At 38.4% G+C, this 20,999-nt stretch overlaps 1 protein-coding gene and 1 long non-coding RNA gene across 2 annotated transcripts in view; both read left to right on the top strand.

The window, feature by feature from the left end:
* The first annotated feature begins 389 nt into the window (after positions 1 to 389).
* acvr2ba (activin A receptor type 2Ba) overlaps positions 390 to 20,999 on the top strand; it is a 55,108-nt gene continuing 34,498 nt past the window's right edge. Inside the window, 1 exon segment of the mRNA NM_131210.4 lies at positions 390 to 854. Coding sequence (NP_571285.1) covers positions 803 to 854 — 52 coding nt within the window. The 5' untranslated portion in view covers positions 390 to 802.
* Positions 2,028 to 3,811, top strand: LOC147831167 (uncharacterized). Its single transcript, XR_015525446.1, has 2 exons — positions 2,028 to 2,475; positions 2,747 to 3,811. It is a non-coding gene; the product is annotated as an uncharacterized LOC147831167 (long non-coding RNA).

Below are 20,999 nucleotides of genomic sequence, written 5' to 3'. Positions count from 1 at the left end.
TACGAGCATTTAATTCTGCATAACTCAATCACAGTCACATTTGCACCAAAACACTGTATTGTTTGTTATTATCGCAGGCGTGTGTGTGTGTGTGTGTGTGTGTGTGTAAAATCGTGCGAGCATATGGACTCAAAAAGGCTTCGCGTTCCTCTCTTTGTTTTTCAACATCCGGGTTTCCCTGCTGCGAAATTCCCAAATCCTACTACGGCGAGTACGCGCATCATGAATATTAACGACACCCTGCTGACGTCACACTCGTAGCATCCATTCGCGCGGTCGATTAAGTATTCATGAGCCAAGCCTGACTGCAGCTCATCCAATCAGCACGCACTCGTAGTAAAGCGTCACGTCGCGTAATTAATATTCATGAGCGGATCCCTGGCCGTAGTATACGTGGAATCTCGGTTTCCCCGCTGGCTGCGTTTGGCTCTCCGAAGCCATTTTGGACTCAGTTCAGTTCGGTGCGGGTCAGAATCCGGGCGACCAGAAGCTGCACAGGCGGACAGGCTCTGCAAGACCTGCCCTGAGATTTGGTTGATTATTTGGGGGGCGTCAGTGTGGATTATCCGCCGTTCCTGATGGCTTTAAATCGGGCTCAGGTTTGACTGAGAGCCGCTGGTGTGGACATCAGGCCGACGGTCACTCGGGCTCCAGCGCGCGCGTGTGCGTGTGGTGTGTGAGAGTGTGTGTGTGTTTTTCAGTGAGTGAGTGCGTGTGAGTGTGTGATCGGTTTAAATGTGTGCGAGGCAGAGGACGCCGAACAGGAGTAAATCCGGGCTGTTTTTGGTCTGATTAAAGGAATATGTTCGCTTCTCTGCTCACTTTGGCACTTCTTCTGGCAACTTTCGCTGCAGGTGAGACAATTTAACAATAATTTCTGAATATATCTGCTGTTTCTGTGGGATTTCGTGTTAAAATGCTCCTGAAGCGTGTTTGCTGCTCGTTTTGAACGCGTCAGATTTATTTGACCGTTAAAAATCAGTGCTGAAGTGTGTGTGTGTGTGTGTGTGTGTGTGTGTGTGTGTGTGTGTGTGTTAGTATTGGAGTGAGTGTTTAGTCGACGTGAATGAGTCACATTCATTCAGAAATACAAATACTACTCGCTGTATTCAGCAATAACTCACTGCTGTTGAAGCTGATTTGTTTGATTAAACATTATTAAATCAAGAAACATTTTGCTTGAAGTCGTCTGAAAAATTAAAGGGACAGTTCACCCCCGAAAACCCAACGTTACTCACTATTTACTCGCCCTCAAGTGGTTAACATTATCTATCTATCTATCTATCTATCTATCTATCTGTCTGTCTGTCTGTCTGTCTGTCTGTCTGTCTGTCTGTCTGTCTGTCTGTCTGTCTGTCTGTCTGTCTGTCTATCTATCTATCTATCTATCTATCTGTCTATCTGTTTATATATGTAATTATGTAGCTAGCTATACGTGTTTATTTTTATCTGTCTATTTATTTGTGTATTTATTCATTATTATACTCTTATCTAAATGTTTATATATATTTTTTTCACTTATTTATTGTTTTGGAACTGATATTCATTCATTTCTTTAGTAGTTAAAACCCTACAATTTAAGTCAATGGACAACATTCTTCAAAATATCTTGTGTTTAAACAGATGACAGAAAAAAAACTCTTGAGCAAGTGTGAGTAAATGAAAACAGTTGTTTTTTTTGGTGTACTTCCACTTTAAGTGAGTTTATCCTTAAAATATGAATCTCAGCATTTTGTTTTTATCAAATAAATAACAATCAGTCAACTTTAACACATTTTAATTTCTTGTTTAAAGCTCAAACTCGCTTAATTTAAGTGCTTTCCTGCGCATTTTGCTTCTTGATCTTCATTTTTTTTTAACATTTGTGCTTATTAAACCAAACTAAAACCTGAGGAAGAGGATAATCATGTAGTTTTTGCAATGATGTTAAATGTAAATATTGCTTTCTGAGGGTTGTGTTTATAGTTGTGTGTGTATGTGTCTGCTTTGGCTTTGTTGTGTTGGAGGTTTTGGGGGGGGAGGGTTTCGAATCTATACAGCTCAATTCTCATTGAACACCATTTAACATGCCAGTGTGCTTTTAATAAACAATCTCTCAGTTAACAACACGCATGCTGTCAGAGATGTGCATGCATTGCTTTTTATTTCAGAGCAAATGTCTCAGTGCTGGTGTGTGTAATTATGATTAGCATGTTACAATTTAGTGTCCGGATTACATAAAAAAAAAAAAACTTAATGTGCTTTTATGCACAAAGAAAGCATGCTAAATTCAATTAAAGTGCCTGCTGTAACATGTATTTGTAAATATTAAAATTGAATGCATTTTCTAAGCTGTGCTTGTTAAAATATGCGCTTTAATAAACAATCTCTCAGTTAATAACCCACATGCTCTCAGAGATGTGCATGCATTGTTTTTATTTCAAAGTAAATTTCCCAGTGCTGTTGTATGTAATGTGATGAACATGTTGCATTTTAGTGTCCGGATTAAGTAAAAAAAAATCTTAAAGTGCTTTTATATACAAAGAAAGCATGCTAAGTCCAATTAAAGTGCCTGCTTTAACATGCATTTATGTTGAAATTAAAATTAAATGCATATTCTGAGCTGTGCTTGTTACATTATGCGCTTTAATAAACAATCTCTCAGTTAATAACCCACATGCTCTCAGAGATGTGCATGCATTGTTTTTATTTCAAAGTAAATTTCCAAGTCCTGGTGTATGTAAATGTGATGAACGTTGCATTTTAGTGTCCGGATTACATAAAAACACTTACAAAGTGCTTTTATATAAAAAGAAATCATGCTAAATTCAATTGAAGTGCCAGTTTTATTGTTTCATAGCATTTATTTATGTAGAAAATAAAACCAACTGCATATCCTGAGCTGTGCTTGTTAAAATATGTGTTATACAGCTCAATATCATGCAGGATTCACATTAAACACCGTTTAACATCATAGTGCACTTTAAAGGGGTGGTCCACTACGATCTCATATTTTAAACTTTAGCTGATGTGTAATGTAGCTGTGTGAACATAAACAACATCTCTGAATGTAAAAACTTCTAAGTTCAATGGAAAGGGAGACCTTGGTTTTTACAGAGTTAGCTTAGCAAAGCCTACAATGAACAAATTTTGGGGACTACAAAAAATACTTCCGCCCCCTGTGAGATCACAAAGGTTTGTTTACTGCGCATACACACTACACAGCTAAGTGGCCAGAGGCGCTGTAACGTTTTAGCAGAGATGAAGCTAAAAACATGGCTGTTTCCACAGAGCTTCGTCTGTTTCTGTATTTGGGCTCCCAAAGCACACGACACAAAGACAGAAGTGCTTACAGGTCAATATTAATTATGTTCCAGAGAATTATAAAACACACAGCAAGCATGATTTGACAAAACAGCTCCAGAATCTCTCCCAGTTCAGTGCTGGATTCGGCTAAAATCTCCTCAAAGCAGAAGCTGTGAGCTACAACCTGTAAGTGTTTTTATTTGCTGAAATTGATCATGACATGTACAGTGTCTAGCGTTAACCGTATGCTGTAGCAACAATGTAAACAATGGCAAATGCTGCTTTGCGGGCAAATGATTTAGCTACAAACTCATATTTATCAGTCAAACTGCTGTAAACACACACACACACACTCCACCAGCACGTTCGTGTCTCTTATGTGTGTGCGTGACTGCATTGATTTCCTTCAGGCAGCTTTTCCATGCGTTTCACATCTCAGATAATGAAGTCACAAAAGATATGTGGATGACTCATATTACTCACACCTGCATATTCCGGATACTCGTGAAAGACGTCATGTAACGCATAGAGTTAAAAAAATACAGGTGAGCTTACCTGACTCGTGATAGCAGCAGAATAATAAATCAAGGCTCACACAGGGGGCATCCCACATCTTGTGCTTTATTCTTCTGTCACGATGTTTCAGAAAATAACTTAATCTGAGCATCAGAGAAAAAGAAAAAAAAACTCTCGTGCACATGCGCTTGTTACAGAAAGTTCACACATTCACACACGCATAGACGCAAACACAATGGCAAACGCTCTTAAAGGAGCCGCACCCTATTTTCACTCGTTACAGACACATGTCAGATTTTATTTTTGAGAGCAGGCAGGAGGTTGACTGATTGTTTACACAGCAGAAAAGCGCATGCTTTTACGGGCGTGACGTGGAGCCGATCTGCGAATCGCAGCACATTTTGACGATGACCTGAAAGTTTTTGATTTCCAGACATATGAATTCAGGGCCAGGGGTCTGTTCTTCTTACCTCGCTTAAAAGATGATTTGGCAGATCCTGGATCTGTTCATCTTGATAACTGATCTCTGGCCAATTTGGTTCTTCAAACAATTTCTCGAATCAGATTAAAATGTCTGGATGAACTTATCTGAGATCGCTGCGTGTGTGAGCAAGGACAGATCTATCGGTCCTCGAAACCATGATCAGCAATGCAACGATTGGCTGACGGCACAGCAGCGTAATGACATCATCTGATTAATATTCATTTATCCATGCAAGCAGTTTTTCCATGTAACGGTTTGTTAAATACGATATGCAATAACTTGTTGTGGGCTACATGCTTTACAGTTTCATGTGTCAAGAGGATTTAGCTGTTTATTTAGTTTTACAGTTAGAGCGGATTTTCTTTATTATAGTAGCTATAGTAGTATTATAGTAGCTAGTTTCTTAATCGGTATAAAGAATAAATTAAAATTAATTTTGCATCACAAAAGCATTTTGATATTGGTAAAGATGTCTGCAACTTTCGATAAAGCATCAAATCACCATGATATTTACTGTTAAAACATGTTTATGATTGCATAAATTTATTATTGCTTTATAAAAAAGTCGCATATCGTGCATGTCTATTATCATACACAAATTGCACTAAAGCTATTTTACTTGTTTATATCTAAAAAGTTCATATGAATACATTCTCTTTAAACCACCAGATGGCAGTCTCTGCACTTTTATATACTTTTATATATATATATATTTTTAAAAAAAAAAAATTTTTTTTAACTTTTATATATGTGTATATAGTTAAAAAATATATTTACTATTTTCCCAAGTGTATATAGCTTCTACTGTTAAAAAATATCAGGATTCGGTACATACTTTCAGTATTACCTTACCTTAAACTGACCCAATCTAATCCTGTTTACATAAAATAAACCTGCTCCTGAGCAGGTTTGAGCTGCCAGAACTGTTGCTATGACAACAAATCTTAGATGAGTTTTGAAGAACGAAACGATCGTGGATCTTGTCAAATCGTCAATAACCAAATCCAGCTAACTGAGGAATCCACGTACGAAGAACGAACCTCTTGAAAACAAACAAAGGTCCTTGATAGTGCTTGAGTTCAAAGTTTAGGTGTTGTTTCATCTATTTTCCTGTGGTACTTTCAAAAACTGAATGAAATAACTAAGAAATTCTTAATTTAAAGATCTTAAAGTTTAGTCTTATATAAACTTTGACAAATAATGCATTTTAGCAATATTTCAGAAAGCACATTTAAGTATTGCCAGGATTGAAGTCAGCTAATTGTATTAAAGTTCTTTGAACATGACTTTCTTTAAACAAAGCGGTTGTTTAAAAAGGTCAACGTTTTACAAAATGATGTTAAAAGCATCACCATTATGACATTTTAATTTAAATTTTAAGTATAAGTGAAATGTTAAGAACAGGATGGACTTTCATAGCGCTATATTTTGCTTATAAAGGAGCTCAATTTAAAATATTAGTGATTTAAAAGTCCTTGAATTTTGTTGGAAACCTTAATAAATGATCAATTGCTTGACTTTATGCTAATTATGTGTGCATTTGTGTGTAATCTGCCAGTGGAATCAGAAGACTCCTGTTTTCCCTGTGATTTGTGTAGACTTTTCTGACTCCATTGGCAGATATTTGTTCTTGCACTGTTAACCGTTTAGTAAATGACAGTGTTTAGCTGTAATATAAGCTGTATTAGTGCTGCACGATCCTGGCTAAAATGTGAATCACGATTTTTTTGCTTAAAATCGAGTTCACGATTCTTTCTCACGATTCTTTAGATGTAAAATAAAGGTTAATACGAGTAGGCTATTATTATTGTCAATTCTCAAGCATATCATCACCTTGGAATTATGAGGTTCTCTCTGCGATCTAAATGATTTTGAGATATTGAGCTTCAAAGTTTTTGCAATCCATATAGCAAACAGTATGTGTGCAACATTTTTTTTAAAGTCTTAATGTAAACAATAAGTTGTCATTTAATAAGAATATGTCAATAACTAAATTTTGACAAATGTCAGATAGAACTGTATAACTCTAAAGTGATGATATGGTAAAACAACACTAATAATATCAGGCCTGTGTGTAGCTCTACTGTTGCTTAAAATGCTCAATTTTGTACAGTCATTATGGTGGACTTGAACAGACTTTCAACATGTCCTGTTAGTTAATTCACAGTAAAATGAAGACATCAGAATACAACTATTCAGGATTATAAAGTTGAATTATTATGTTTAAGACATGTGCTTGTCATCTGTCATTGTCAGCATTATTAGACCATTTGTTTTCACTGGTAAAATGTTTGCATTATATTGCATTATTTTTAACATTATATAAGCTAGAGTAGCTGTACTGACGCTGTAAAACATTTATTTTCATGCACAACACTGTGTTCGCTATGAAAGAAAAAAAAACAAACATATCAAATGCTTGTCGTAATCATGATTGTAAAATGCGTTATGATCATTTAAATGATGTGCTCACAGGTTTCACTTCGCAGTGCGGCTCATGGCTGCCGTCACTGTGAAAATACACACACATGCAAATCATTCCTTCAGCGCAGCTCTTTAACGATCAGTCTATGCAACAAACTGAACGTCATTTACAACTTTATAACTTGTTATTCACAGCATATGCAGGTTCTGTTCACTAAAGTAGCCGTCATTGGTGTACGTGCATGTGCATGCGTTCTCGATAGCTCGTGGTCAGCTCACGTGTGATTTTTGCGGCCGCAAATAAATCCTTACATAAGACAGAAATGAGATTTCTCGGTGAATTATGCCTTAAAAATACAGTATGTGACACTTTTAATGCCATGTTACTGTGCGGACCTGTGGGGACGCCTTTAAGCTTCTCTCCTGAGCTTGAAAATATAATTGGCTGAATCGTAGAAAAGCAGAATTAAGATCGTGTGTAGGGTGGAATCGAGATCGTGATCGTTTTTTGATTAATCGTGCAGCCCTAAGCTGTACGTTACTGTATTTTAAGAGTATATAAGAGTCTATTTTACAGTAGAGACATGCAATACTGGAACTACATGACAAATGTCCAGATAACTGGTGCTGTAAATGTCAATACAGTATGTTTTCTGATTGATTTAATGCAAGTTATCATAGATTCTAAGGGGAAAGTGCTAACAGTGCATTTAAACACACGTACAGATGATTTTCAGGTGGTTTAGCGTCTCCCGTCAGTGTATGCTGATTTAATAATGCTCACGTGTTTGTTCTGGGAAAGGAGAGGATTCATTTCATTATAGTTCTGAGTGTGAGATGTTCTGCTGGTGTTTGTTGTGAAGCGCTCTTATGCTGAAGCCTGATGTTTTGGCTGCTGTGTGTGTGTGTGTGTGTGTGTGTGTGTGTGTGTGTGTGTGTGTGTGTGTGTGTGTGTGTGTGTGTGTGTTGTGTGTGTTGTGTAATCGTGTTCTGCTCTAGCATTCCAAGATTCCCTGGCTGAGCACAGGGGCTGTAAAAAGCCGAGCAGGCGGTGTGTCTTTCAAACACTCGTCTATTGGTGGAAACTCATTAGCCTTGATGATCATTACTGTGTGTTTCTGCTGTTATTGCTGTAACACTGTGTGTGTGTGTGTGTGTTTCTGCATTACTGACAGAGAGATAGCGTGTGTGTGTGTGTGTGTGTGTGTGTGTGTGTGTGTGTGTGAGCTTTTGTGTGCTCTCTTGTATGTTTTTGTGTGTGAAATGTGCTTGTGTGTTTGTGAATGGGTGTGTCTGTCATTGTGTGTGCGCTTGTATGTAGGTATGTGTCTGTGTGGGTGTCTGTGCCTGTGTATGCGCTTGTGTGTGAGTGTGATTGTGTGTGTGTGTGTGTGTGTGTGTGTGTGTGTGCTTGTGTATTTGCCCACATGTATGTGTGTTTTTTTTGTGTGCTTGTGTGTGCATGCTTGAATGCGTGTGTGCGCGCAGTTGTAGGTAGGTGTGTGTATGTGTGTGCATCTGTGTGTGCTTGTATGTGTGTTTTTCCATACATATGTGATGTTGTGTGTGTGTGTGTGTGTGTGTGTGTGTGTGTGTGTGTGTGTGTGTGTGTGCTTGTATGTGTGTATGCAGAGGCCATTTTAGTGCTTGGATGGGTGGGGGTGTGTGTGTTTGTGTGTGTCTGTGCGCGCATGCTTGTTTATGTGAGCATGAGTGTGTTTTTGTGTGCGTGTTTTTTTATATACGTTTGTTTGCGTATACTTGCATCAGTGTGTATTCAATTTTTTCAATTCAGCTTTATTTGTATAGCGCTTTTACAATGTAGATTGTGTCATCTGTGCATGTGTGTGTTTGTAAGTCACTTTGGATAAAAGCATCTGCGAAATGAATAAATGGGTGTGTATGAATATTTGTGTGTGTGTGTGTGTATGTTAATTTTGATAAGTGTCCACTGAAAAAATAAACGTGTGTGTGTGTAAGTTAATTTGGACAAAAGCATTCACTGAATGAATATATGTAAAAGTGTGTGAGCACACTTGTATTTGTGTATGCATCTGTATGTTTGTAAGTTGTTTTGGATAAAAGTGTTTGCTAAATAAGTGTGTGTGTGTGTGTGTGTGTGTGTGTGTGTGTGTGTGTGTGTGTTAAGAGGATGGTCCACATGGCTGAATGGGGGATGGTGGTGTGGAATTCCTCTCTGGACTGAAATGGCCTCTGTATCGGCAGTCAGTCTCCAGTCGGCCCGTCTCTCTCTCTCTTTGTGTGTGTGTGCGCGCATGTTGTGTATGCAGGCTGCATGAGCTGCATGTGCTGCATGGGTGGGGGGTGGTCGAGCAGAGAGAGAGAGAGTGTGTGTGTGTGTGTGAGAGAGAGAAATGGGGGATGGGGCGCCTAAAGCCAGAAATGCCATTTAAAGCAACAGTACGTGTTTTTCTTGAGATGTTTACTAACTCCAGCATCACTGCGCTGAAAACAGAGTCGAGTTTTCATTTACATTTTCACACAGTTTTAAAGACAGGTAAACCTGTGTTTATGTAGAACTAAGAAATAAATAAAATTTGATGTAAATGTAATTTTAGGTAATTTCCTAAAATTATTGATGTACTTTAAAGCAGTTTTCACTCAGAAGTTGGTTGTATAATGCACACAAATAATTTCAAGTAGGAAAAATAAAAATGTATACATTTTAAAATTGTAGTACAATGGTTTTATTTAAAGCCTTAAAAATAACAAGTCAATTTATTAGCATTTATATAGAAATTGATTGCGTATTTCACTGTTACGAAGAGTTGACAAGTGACATCAAAAATCAAGCATGGCATTTTTGTGTAAAATAAACGTATACTATACTAACTTATACTAATTTGGCCTGCACAATATATTGCTTTAACATTGATATTGCAATGTGCGCATACACAATTCCACAAGATATGCAGTGTTGAGTCTGGGTTAGGGCTGTGCGATTAATTGAAATCGAATCGCAATCACAATTTGAAACATTGCGATTAGCTAATCGCAAGAGGCTGCAAGATGAAATATTTAATTTCCCGTGCCCAGAGCAAATGCGTGACTGCCGTCTCTGTGTGACAGTCTTATTAGCCAATTTAGTGAGCACATTTTCATTCTGTCCAATCAAAGTTGCTCACCCAAACGATGCGGAGCGCCCACAATAAAAAACAAGAAAATGTGAACAAGTGGAATGATGGCATCTGCCAATTCAGAGGCATTAATAGACTAAGTAATATAAAAAAAAAACATTAGGTTGGTAATATGGGAATATCCGGGTTTCAAAGTCACAGACACGAACAAAAACAGCTCCATGGTTTCCGCTACTATCATTCTTCCATGCCAAAATTGATCCCGGCACGGCTACATCACAGCTTCTTATTCAAAACATTGTTTTTTTTAATAGCAGGTTATAATCACACCAAAACGTATGAAATGGTAAGTTACTATAACAGAGTGAACTTTTCTGTAACCGTAGCAGTGCTGTGCGTCATTTGTTTTAACCCTTTAAGGTGACGTGCTGATTGACAGGCGCTTGATGCCAGTAAACAAAACGTATAGCCGTTTCACTTTACTTCAGGACGCATTAATGCCGCTCTGTAGGTCTATTAGAGACATTCATAAATGCTCCTAGCAAATCTAATAAATGTTGGAGACATACTCGTAACATAAACGCACTAAATCGCACTTCAGCAGTGTTTATTTAAGAGCGCACAAGAAGATCTGGGCTTGAGCAGCGTATATTTGAGGGCGTGCAAGAAGTTCTGTGCACAAGCCCAGAGATTCGCATGTTCGTCGGCTATTACATAATAGCTCACTTGTAATTCTGCGCTTGCGACATTTGTCATTGAAATACCACCACAGGTAGTCTGTAGATCTGTGTATAAAAGACCTGCCGCCACAGCTGGAGAAAATCCTAGAGGAAATGCTGAGTTCATTTGTAAGAGCTGTCACAGAACTGTAGCCAATTGTTGTTATACATTATATATTTGTTGTTATACGTGTTGCCTCACACATGTTTTTACCATATTACAGTAATACAGCTGTAGGTTGAACGTTGTAATGTTTTGTGCAGCCTCTGTGATAATTATGTTGTTTTTAGACTATATAAGCTGTAGAAAGCCATGCTAGTTTGCTGAGTGTTCTGCATTTTTATAAATACAATTTTTTTTTGTATAATAATTTCATTTGTGTTTAATGTTTTCTCTAGAGAAAAATAAGTGTTTAATTTCTGAATATTTAAAAACAAATTTAAATAAACATTGTAGTTATTTATTCTCCTTTTTAGCTCCTTTTTTGACTAACATTGACCGCATTTTAGCAGTAAGAAGACACGATACAGATTATTAAGCTGAAACTTGACTACAAAATTAAATCGCAAATCAAATTGAAATCACATTGTCTGTCAAAAATAAATATTTTCCCCAAATTGCACAGCCCTAGTCTGGATTATTCCCCAGGAGCTACAGAATTGTATTTAATTACTGTATTTATACGGAACTTAAATGGTTTAATCAGCATAAAAAATAAATCCTACCTAGAATTTTTATCTTGTTTCTTGTCCAAATATCTACATTTCAAAGCAAAAACAAAAATATTTTACTGCTATATTAATGCTAGTGACACAGAATATAGCGCACACGCAATATCGGATTTGGATCGGTGCCAGCTAAACGATACCCGATCCAGCAAAAATATGCGGTATTGAACCGATATCTGATCCAAGTATCGGGATCGGTGCATCCTATAGGTAGTTACATTTTGTTTACTGTGTAATTCCATAAAATGATATACAGTTGAGACGCACAGATTATTGCTAGATTGACATTATAAATAAATATTGATCTATTAATGTGTACCATTGAAGCAGAATTGAATCACTGAATTTGAGGTATTAACAAATATCATATCGTTGGTATCTTATCATGACGAGTACAGATATCATATCGTAGAATGTTCGATTTAGATCCATATCAAAGACAGAAAATTGCTTGTAATTGTCTACCATCACAGGATTGAGAAAAATTATGGTTTTGTTATGAATTTGTGACACGGTGGCTCAGTGGTTAGCACTATGGCCTTACAGCAAGTAGGTCGCTGGTTTGAGTCTCAACTGGGTCAGTTGGCATTTCTGTGTGGAGTTTGCATGTTCTCCCCGTGTTGGCGTGGGTTTCCTCCGGGTGCTCCGGTTTCCCCCACAGTCCAAACACATGCGCTATAGGGGAATTGATGAACTTAATTGGCCGTAGTGTATGAGTGGTGTGTAAATGATTGTGTACGGATGTTTCCCAGTGCTGGGTTGCAGCTGTCTGCTGTTTAAAAATATGCTGAAATAGTTGGCAGCTCATTCCGCTGTGGCAGCCCCTGATAAATAAAGAACTAAGCCAAAGAAAAATGAATGAAATACACTTTGATACTATGAAATATGAATTTGATCATGCCGCACAACCCCAATATGAGCAGCAGCAAGAAAGCGTCTGTCACAGGAGTGTGTGCTTGAGTTTGGAAATAACTTGGTTGTATCTGAAAGTATTAGGAAATGACTTTATTGAGATTTTTTTTGTGTAGATTAATTCTGTAATGGTGTGATTGTGGATTTGAATCTGTTTAATTTGATGTTATGCGTTTGGTCAAACTTTGAGCAGTGCATGTTTGACTTGGCGAACAAAACAAAGCGCTAATGGTGCCAGAGGATTATAATCAATATCTTTCATTTCATGCGTGTCAGCTTTTTTGTGTGAATTATTATTATTATTTTTTTTAGGATGCTGTTTGTTTTTGCCGGATGCATTTCTTCGACAGCGCTTTGCTTTTCAAGGTCTTTGGTCAATGATCTATCCATCCGCTTGGTGTTTTGTCTTTTGTTTGGGTGCTCGTGGCAATACAGAAAAGCAGAAATACAGCCATTTTTGGGTGCTAATTGTTATGTTATTTATGAGTGCATGGAGTTCATAAGAATGTGAGCTATAAAGATGATGCAGCTTCATTTATGAGATGGAGAGTGGGTGTTACTGACAATTATTCAGAATTAATTAAAGTCTTAAACCCTCGTCTGCAGTGACTGATGAAAGACTGCATAAGTGTAGGACAGCTTCAACTTTTGTCCTGCATACTAAAATAATTTCCAGTAGACAAGACAGACACTCAAATGTCATTGAGAGTAAAAATAGTTTCCATATCCAGAACTGCCGTATTTACAACACAAATCATTTGCTGACATATTAAAAGACTCTATTGAAGGATTATCAATTGACAATAAGATGTTGACACTGCAATGATGCTGAATAAGACTACTGTGTTTTTAGTCTCAGTTTCAGTCTGCATCATGAAGTGAGTTGTATTAATATTCCTGGATAAATTGACGACACAATCAGAAGTGTTTCAGTCTAGTTTGACTCTCTCTTGTTTGCTTTATTTCTGACATTTTGAGGCCAAAACGTGTCTTCTTACAGATGTATTTTGAGTACTGCCATTTGCCAGAATAAATCAGGCTGTCAGGTTTGGTGAAGAATTCCTTAATGTCCTTTCTTAGGCCAACAAATGCATACTATTCTCTCCGTTTTGGCCTTTCATCCACACTCAAATGGATTATAGGAAGCGCTGGGTTGATAAATGATATATCATGATATAATTTGTCAAAAATTATAAGCTCTGGACTATTTTTTACTTTATATTGATCTAAGAGCCAATCACACAGGAGAAATCTGCAACAACGGAAACCTAAAAGTGTGTTAATAGAGATGTCTTGAGTTTTCAGCCCCTGAAAATGTTATGCCATTTCATTTTTGGGGCTTCAGTCATTGTTGTGGTACTCTTTTAAATCTGAAAGCATTAACAGCTCATATCAAAATATATATTGTTATCGTTCAATATGGAAAATAATTATTGAGATTGTATTTTTGCCATATCGCTCAGCTTTTTGAACACATTTCCAGAAGTGGATATACTACAAAATGCCATTTCTGTGTGTTGGCACAGATCAAGCATCTTAACAAATGTATAGTGTAGTATAGTGTAGTAGTATAGTAATGTAATGTAATGGAATGTATAGTAATGAAAGTGATTTCAAACAGTCCAGGAAAACAAATATACTTTTTATGTTTATTTAATGCTGTAATGGTAAAATCAAAATCCTCAGTGTGAAATGAGAAACTGAATGGCAGATTGGAACATTATTGTTTGCATATTTTGATATTTTTATGTTATGCAAGGAATAATCGACAATGAGTTATCAGACAAGAATGCACACCTGAGGTGACGAGATGTGGCTGTTACACCTCAGGTGTGCATTATTTTCTGATAATTCCCAATCTCAGAGATGATTATTGTGCTTCTCCTCAGGTCTTCACTGCTCAGATGTTGTGTTTTAAGAGTTTTTTTTGTCAGGTTTTTGTCCTCTTAAATAGTCTGCTGTGTGCAGAACTAGTGTTTACCACATCTCTTCCTCCTCCTTTTATTGTGTTTTGATGTGATTTTTGACTGTTGTAGCTGAAGTGAAGTGATATGGAGCTGTAATGCACTCAATACCTGCCGGAACTACTTTAGCTGTGCATTTATCTGACAATAACCAAACACCTCAGAGTGCTCATCAGCCAATCAGAATCCAGCATTCAGCAGTATAAACAGTAATACGCCACCTATATCGCTATTCCCAACTTAAACTACATTAGAAATCAATCAGAAGTCACTGTTTTCTACATAAAGAAGTTAACATTAAAATATAAACTGAAAGAGCTGTAATGCGCTCTCAACACGCCGGAACTACTTCAGCTGTGCGTTTATCTGAAAGTAACCAACATCCGTATAATGCTCATCAGCCAATCAGAATCCAGCATTCTGCAGACCTGTGGTATACTAATAGCACAATGTTTTGTTTGTCTGTGCATATAGAGCGACTTGTGTAAATGTTTATTCTGATTCTCTGAGGGCCGTTTCCAGGGTCTCAGAGTCCACCTTGTGTTTACTCTGTGGGTTGCGAATAAAACTCTTGCTTGGCAGCTTCTGGATCCTTTCCAGGTGCAGATCTGTGCTATTATGTTCTGAAATGAATCAGCGGTGTTTGAGGAGAGATTGCGGACTGCAGAAAGTCAGTTTGTTTGCCGTCACAGATAGCGTTTATCTGGGTATCGTACATAAACAGAGATATTCTGCAGGCTTTATCTCTGGCACGGGACTGTCGTGCATCACATGCGGAGCTCAGGAACATGCATTTGTTTAGTGCACAGAGTCCATTAAATGAATGCTCTGCGAATGTTTAATGTGATTAATAGTCATATAATGCTTGATTTTGATTGGCTAATAAATGGACAGCTAAAGTAGTTAAATATACAATCACTGGCCACTTTATTAGGTATTAGGTTGCACCCCTTTTGCCTTCAGAACTGCCTTAATCCTTGGTGTTGTCGATTCAACAAGCTACTGGAAATATTCCTCAGAGATTTTGCTTCGTATTGACATGATAGCATCACACAGTTGCTGCAGATTTGTCGGCTGCCATTTGAGTACAGTGAACTCATCGTCATGTTCAAGAAAGCAGTCTGAGATGATTGAGCTTTATGACATGCTGCGTTATCCTGCTGGAAGTAGCCATCAGAAGATGGAGACACTGTGCTCATAAAGGGATGGACATGGTCAGCAGCAATACTCAGGTAGGCTGTGGCGTTGATGCTCAATTGGTACTAATGGACCCAAAGAAAATCTCCCCCACACCATTACACCACCACCACCAGCCTGAACCGCTGATACAAGGCAGGATGGATCTGACAGTGCTATAAGACTCACCAGTGTTTAGGTTTACTCTCATTTGGCGTTTGGCGAGTGTTTATTTTAGGCTCTGGTTGTAATTCCGGTTTGATTCGCCCCTCGCTATTCGTGCTTTCATTTTGCATTTGCATGGACGAACTGTCTGTATCGGAGTATTAAATAAATACTTTTATTTATCTGTGAGTCCTGAAAAAAATACTGCTATTAAAATAAATTTTGCATTTTTGCTAATTTAAGGACGGGAAATCTGCTTTGCGCTATGGCGCATGGTCTAAAAGGGTTGAGTTTATTTTCTTAATGAGTTATAGGTGTGTTTTGAGAATAAACCAATCAGAGTCTCATCTCCCATTCCCTTTAAGAGCCAGCTGCGTCGCGTCATAAGCGCATTCGTTATTTACAGGACGTAAAGTAAGTCTAAGTGGAAAAACTGAGCATTTCACAAGCAAACAGTTAACAGTTTTGTTTTTTTTAACAGAGCATCTACTGCGTGAGAATGAGAGATAATGGATCTACTTTCACACACAGACAACAATTAGCCTATAAATAATTAATTGTGTTTGTTTAAGCGCAAATATTCGTTTCAAAACTATTTCTAAATTCAGTTCTAATTTCCAGCAAACTAATAAATGAACAATAATAATGAAGTGTGCTCAAAAACCTGAGTTATATCCTAAAACATGCTGTGCCCCATATGGTCTAAAACCTGACAGGTGGGCAAATCTAAGCTTGTTTTTAATAAAACAAATATAAATATGGATATAATAAATAATACTGCTAATAATAATAACATTATACAAAAGCAGATTGTTTTGAATGAACTGAAAAAGCCTCCCGAGATGAAGAAGACATAAAAGCAGTGATTTTCATATTTATGTAGGCTAGAAAATAATATGTTTTGTAATATTTTAATCCTTTATATTTATATCCTATATCTATTCTTATTATATCCTATATATATCCTTAATATTTAAATTTTTTCATATGTAAAGATATTTGCCTATTGCTCTCTTGTGTGTATTAGGCAGTGTGTAAGCGAGGTGCAACTCTGCGCTGGAGTTTAGACCGGGTTAGTTTTGGTCTAATGAAAAATCTATTATAGTTTCTCAAAATAGCAACGCGCCAGCGGTCCGCCTCAGAACACCTTCCTTTTTAGAGCAGAACGCCTATGAGCGCACATATGAGCGCTAATGCATTTGCTATTTAAACAGCGTAGCGCAACGCCTCAAAACCACTGTTGCGCCAAGCTGAAACTACCAAAAGACTATTGCGCCACACCATGCGCCACACTGCGCCGGGTGTATGATAGGGCCCTAAGATTCATTTGAATTATTTAGCCTGACATGTTTACTGCTCCAAAACATTATGAATCTTTCACAAAATAATCTATATTGTGTTCAGTTTTTTATTTATTTTTTATTTTTACCCAGACATTTAAAAAGAACTTATTTTAGAGTAGTAATCGCAATACCGTGATATTTTATCCAAGATTATCATACCGTCAGAATCTTAGTCCGGCCCATGCCTAGTTTAAACAACAACAGGTCCCATTCATCATATGTTGTCAAGCGTATGTACACTGGCAGGATGAAAACCTGAATGCTGCAAGTTCATGTGGGTTATGGACTATAAATTGTATGTAGCAGCAAACTGTGGATTGTCTGTTTTGTGCTGAGGGATGCCCATTATGTTCAACAAAAATTACATCTACTCAACTCTCTTCTTCTTACCAATGGATAAACAAATAGTCATTAATGAAGGCAAAATGGCTCCTGTATCACCCATGTAGTAAACTCTGCTCCATCTAAACACATTTCCCACAATCAGCTTTACTGATAGAATGCTGCACCTCGATTAAATCACCCAGCTCTAATATATTCTGCAGCTCTTCTTCAGAGATGTGCTCTGTCTGGAGCTCCTCTTGATTATTCAGGCTGGATCTGGTCTCTTTGAGATGGAGATGGAGCAGATGGAGGAATGTTCTGGATAATCCTGACTCCCAGGCTCCTCTTGTGACCTCTGTGTCTCCGTCTTGACGTCCAGCTGTCACTAGTCATCAGCTGCGCACGTTTGTCCACTCGGGCCTCCAGCGGCTGAAATCTCACACTGATATCTGCAGGAAACTCTTTCATCATTCTGCTTCCCTTTACGCTCGAGTGTTTCCTATTCTCGTGGCCTGGATGATTGTTTTATCGTTCTTTTGTTAAAGTGCCAACTAAACACTTACTATAGGACTTTCTTTATTGTCATACAATAGTTTTTTCACTAGCACTTTATTGAAAACTAAAAGGTTTAAGAATGCTTTTATCAGCAAACTGTTTTCAAAACATTTTTGTTTTAACCATTTATTATTATTATTATTATTATAATTATAATTTTATTTTACACTTTTTAAAATTAATTTATTTATTTATTTTTGTGTGTCTGCCCAATTGCCAAACATCCGCAATCGAATAACCAGTGGAAAGTATTCTCTTGTCCTACTCGTTTCCTACTTCTCGCTATATGTGTGCAAGAACTTCCCCACACTCCCACAGACAGTCTCACATGCTCTGCAGAAACCCACAGGACCCAGAGAGACGCACCTTTTTGTGACATCCGGCCAGTTTTTCTAAAATGTCTGGGATTCGACTTTTGGTTTCGCTTTCTAAGCCGTCATTATTTGTTTGTGTTTTTGCAAGACATTACATTTATTATAAACATTAATTGTTGTTTTGACAACTGGTGCTGTCAGATATTGCTCAGATGATATTGACATATAACCTATTATTTGCATACGTCATCTTAATAGCAGTAACCGTCTTTTCATGAGCTGCACTGTTAGCTTCATCTCAGTGAATGCATGCTCTTTAGCGATGGTGAACGCAGTGTCAGTCGCACGATTGTTGCATCGTGACGATTAATTGAAGTATTAAATAAGGGTAGCACATCTCGTGCTTAAAATGTGTAGATTCAGTGGCAAACACTGTTACCTGAAAACTCCCACCGGCTTCACAGTGAATGCTTTAGTCATTTTCATAGCGGACTTTAACCCACTGGAAGTCTTTTATCCACTCTTGGATAAGTGTAACTCATTCATCACATGATCAGTAATCAGATCTGCCATTATCTGCAACTTAAGCTGGTTTCTAACACTAAATCTGTCATGGTTGATAATATTCTCTCGTATCCAGACCTTTTTGTTTTCGCGGCTGTAGCACCCTGTCATCGGATTGACAGCTGATATTAACCAATCCATTCGCGTTCTGTTCTTGCGCAGTGGGCCAATCAACTGTTTTAAAGCATTTCTGAGCGCTGCATTTGGCGTTTTTAGGTGCAAAGATGCATGAATGCCTCCTAATTCCGCGTATGTGATGAACATTTTGCTGTGAAAACAGGTCGCACGATATCAGGGCAATATCGACATCTGTAGTTCGCTTCATTTGGTCCAGACCAAGGGTAATACATGATACATTGTTGCATTTTCTGCCGTCTTTGGGTTGTTTTCACACCACACTGCTGGCTTAGGTCCGAAACAGTTGAATCGAACCAAAATGCAGTCATCTGTCAAAATCCACATCTCTCATTGGCCAGATGTTGTTGAACATATTTCCTAAACTGCTTATTGATTGGTCAGAATTCACTTGCGGGAAAATGCCAATGAAATCCCGCAAGTAAACAAAACCGGCAGACACAAAATGTCGCCTTTACTATGGAGGGACGACTGCGCTGACTGACTGTATCCCTGCTTTAGACAAACTATACATTACGAAAATGAAGCGCGGCCGCGGCTGGTAAACAGTGTTTAATGCATCGCTCGTCACTTCAGGAGGAGGCGTTAATTTAGCTAAACTGCGACATGCTCGTCTTGCGTAAATATTACTAACGATCCATCAGCTAATGTTTTCCCCTCTCTCTCTGTTGGTAAAGCGCTGTCAACAAATATTTTTCCTCCATATCCCATAATGCTCAGCGCATCAGCCTACGGCAGCTGAATTAGTCCGAAAGGCGCAGTACTTTTTGCGGTTGGACCTGTTTTAGTACGGATCAAATTCTCACCACAGACGAACCGCTCCAGGCTTCGTTTGAAAGCGTACCGAGACCACCTCTTCAAGCAGGTCTCGGTACGCTTATTTGGTCCGCTTTTGGTGCGCACTCGAGTACGATTGCTGCATTCTCACCTGCCCAAATGAACCATACCAAGAGGGAGAACGAACTCTAGTGCGATTCAATCGAACCAAATAAGGCAGGTGTGAAAGCACCCTTATTTCCACTGCTATAAATGTACCGATCGCCTCAGTGATTTGTTTTGCCCTGTTTGAATCTGTAGGAATTGCCTGTCTGAATGCTGCGGGGATAGTAGCATGTAGTGCGCGTGCTTCCAGTTTTCGTCTAATTCCAGTTTGTGATTCCGTGATGTCAGTGTAAATGAGTTGACATGCTCTAATATTACCGCTAAAATAGCTTACTGTCATAGTCTGTCATATCCACCACTCTCTTGCCATCACCCACATAACATACAGGGAAACCAAAGTGCTCCCAAACGCCAGACCCGCTGTTGGTTATAAGAGGATTACATTAACTTAATAGCCATTTTGCGAGCTAGTGCAGCGTGTGCCTGACTGGAGTTTGGAGGTGGGCGGGGAAGGGCAGCATGTTGACTGTCACGTCATTTGAGATGCCTTGTTGAGCATTGTTGCATGGAAAACATTATGTTTTGTACTTATTCTCTTTTAGTTTTTTATATATTAATCAGAACCGACTCGTTCGGTTTATAATGCATACTGAACCGAAAGTCTCATACCGAGCGGTTTAATACGAATATGAATACCTATATCGTTACACCCGTAATGATCACTGATGAGATGTGCCATTATTTGTAACTTTAGGTGGTTTCTTAAACTAAAACTGGTTTCTATCAGTGTTGTTTTTATTCTCTGATCCAGACCTTTCCTTTTTTGCGGCTGTAGCTCCCTGTGATCAGAACTGAGGTCGCATAGATAAAATTTCGGGCGCATATGCGACCAAAACGGTCACAATTTCGAGCCCTGTGTGAGGTGACAGCACTACCTACTGCGCCACCTTGTCGCCCTTGTATAATTGTAACTAAGAACAAACCAACAAACCAACAGTAACTGCTTTACAATTCTATCTGAGCATGAACCCAGAGTAACAGATTGAGCCTCTTTATTTTTAGCTGCAGAGGTGTGTTGTGTCTGGTTGTTTTGGTCTGTTTGACTCTGATATACAGCCAGTGTGTGTGAGTTTGCGGAGTCGCCGGAGTCTCCAGAATAATTGACTGGAGTAGCGTCTGGGCTCTTTGTGTGTGTGTGAGGGGCCGCTGGCCGACGGAGGGTCCGCTTTTGTGATGGAAAAGCAGCGGTGAGCACCTGCCGTCACTGACGCCCACCAGTGCGTGGGAAACTGCTGCTCCGAGCCTCCAGACACAATCTGCCATTTATTCCTTCAGCGGGACAAAACTCCACATTGGCCTGAACTCCACGCCATTGTTAGTGCGAGGTTCTGCCGCTGGTTCAAAGGGCAC

Source organism: Danio rerio, chromosome 24 (assembly GCF_052040795.2).
Source record: "Danio rerio strain M-AB ecotype USA chromosome 24, GRCz13ab, whole genome shotgun sequence".
In the NCBI taxonomy this organism is placed as follows: Eukaryota; Metazoa; Chordata; class Actinopteri; order Cypriniformes; family Danionidae; genus Danio; species Danio rerio.
Note: the sequence above shows the minus strand (reverse complement) of the source record. Positions and strands in the feature narration are given on the sequence as shown.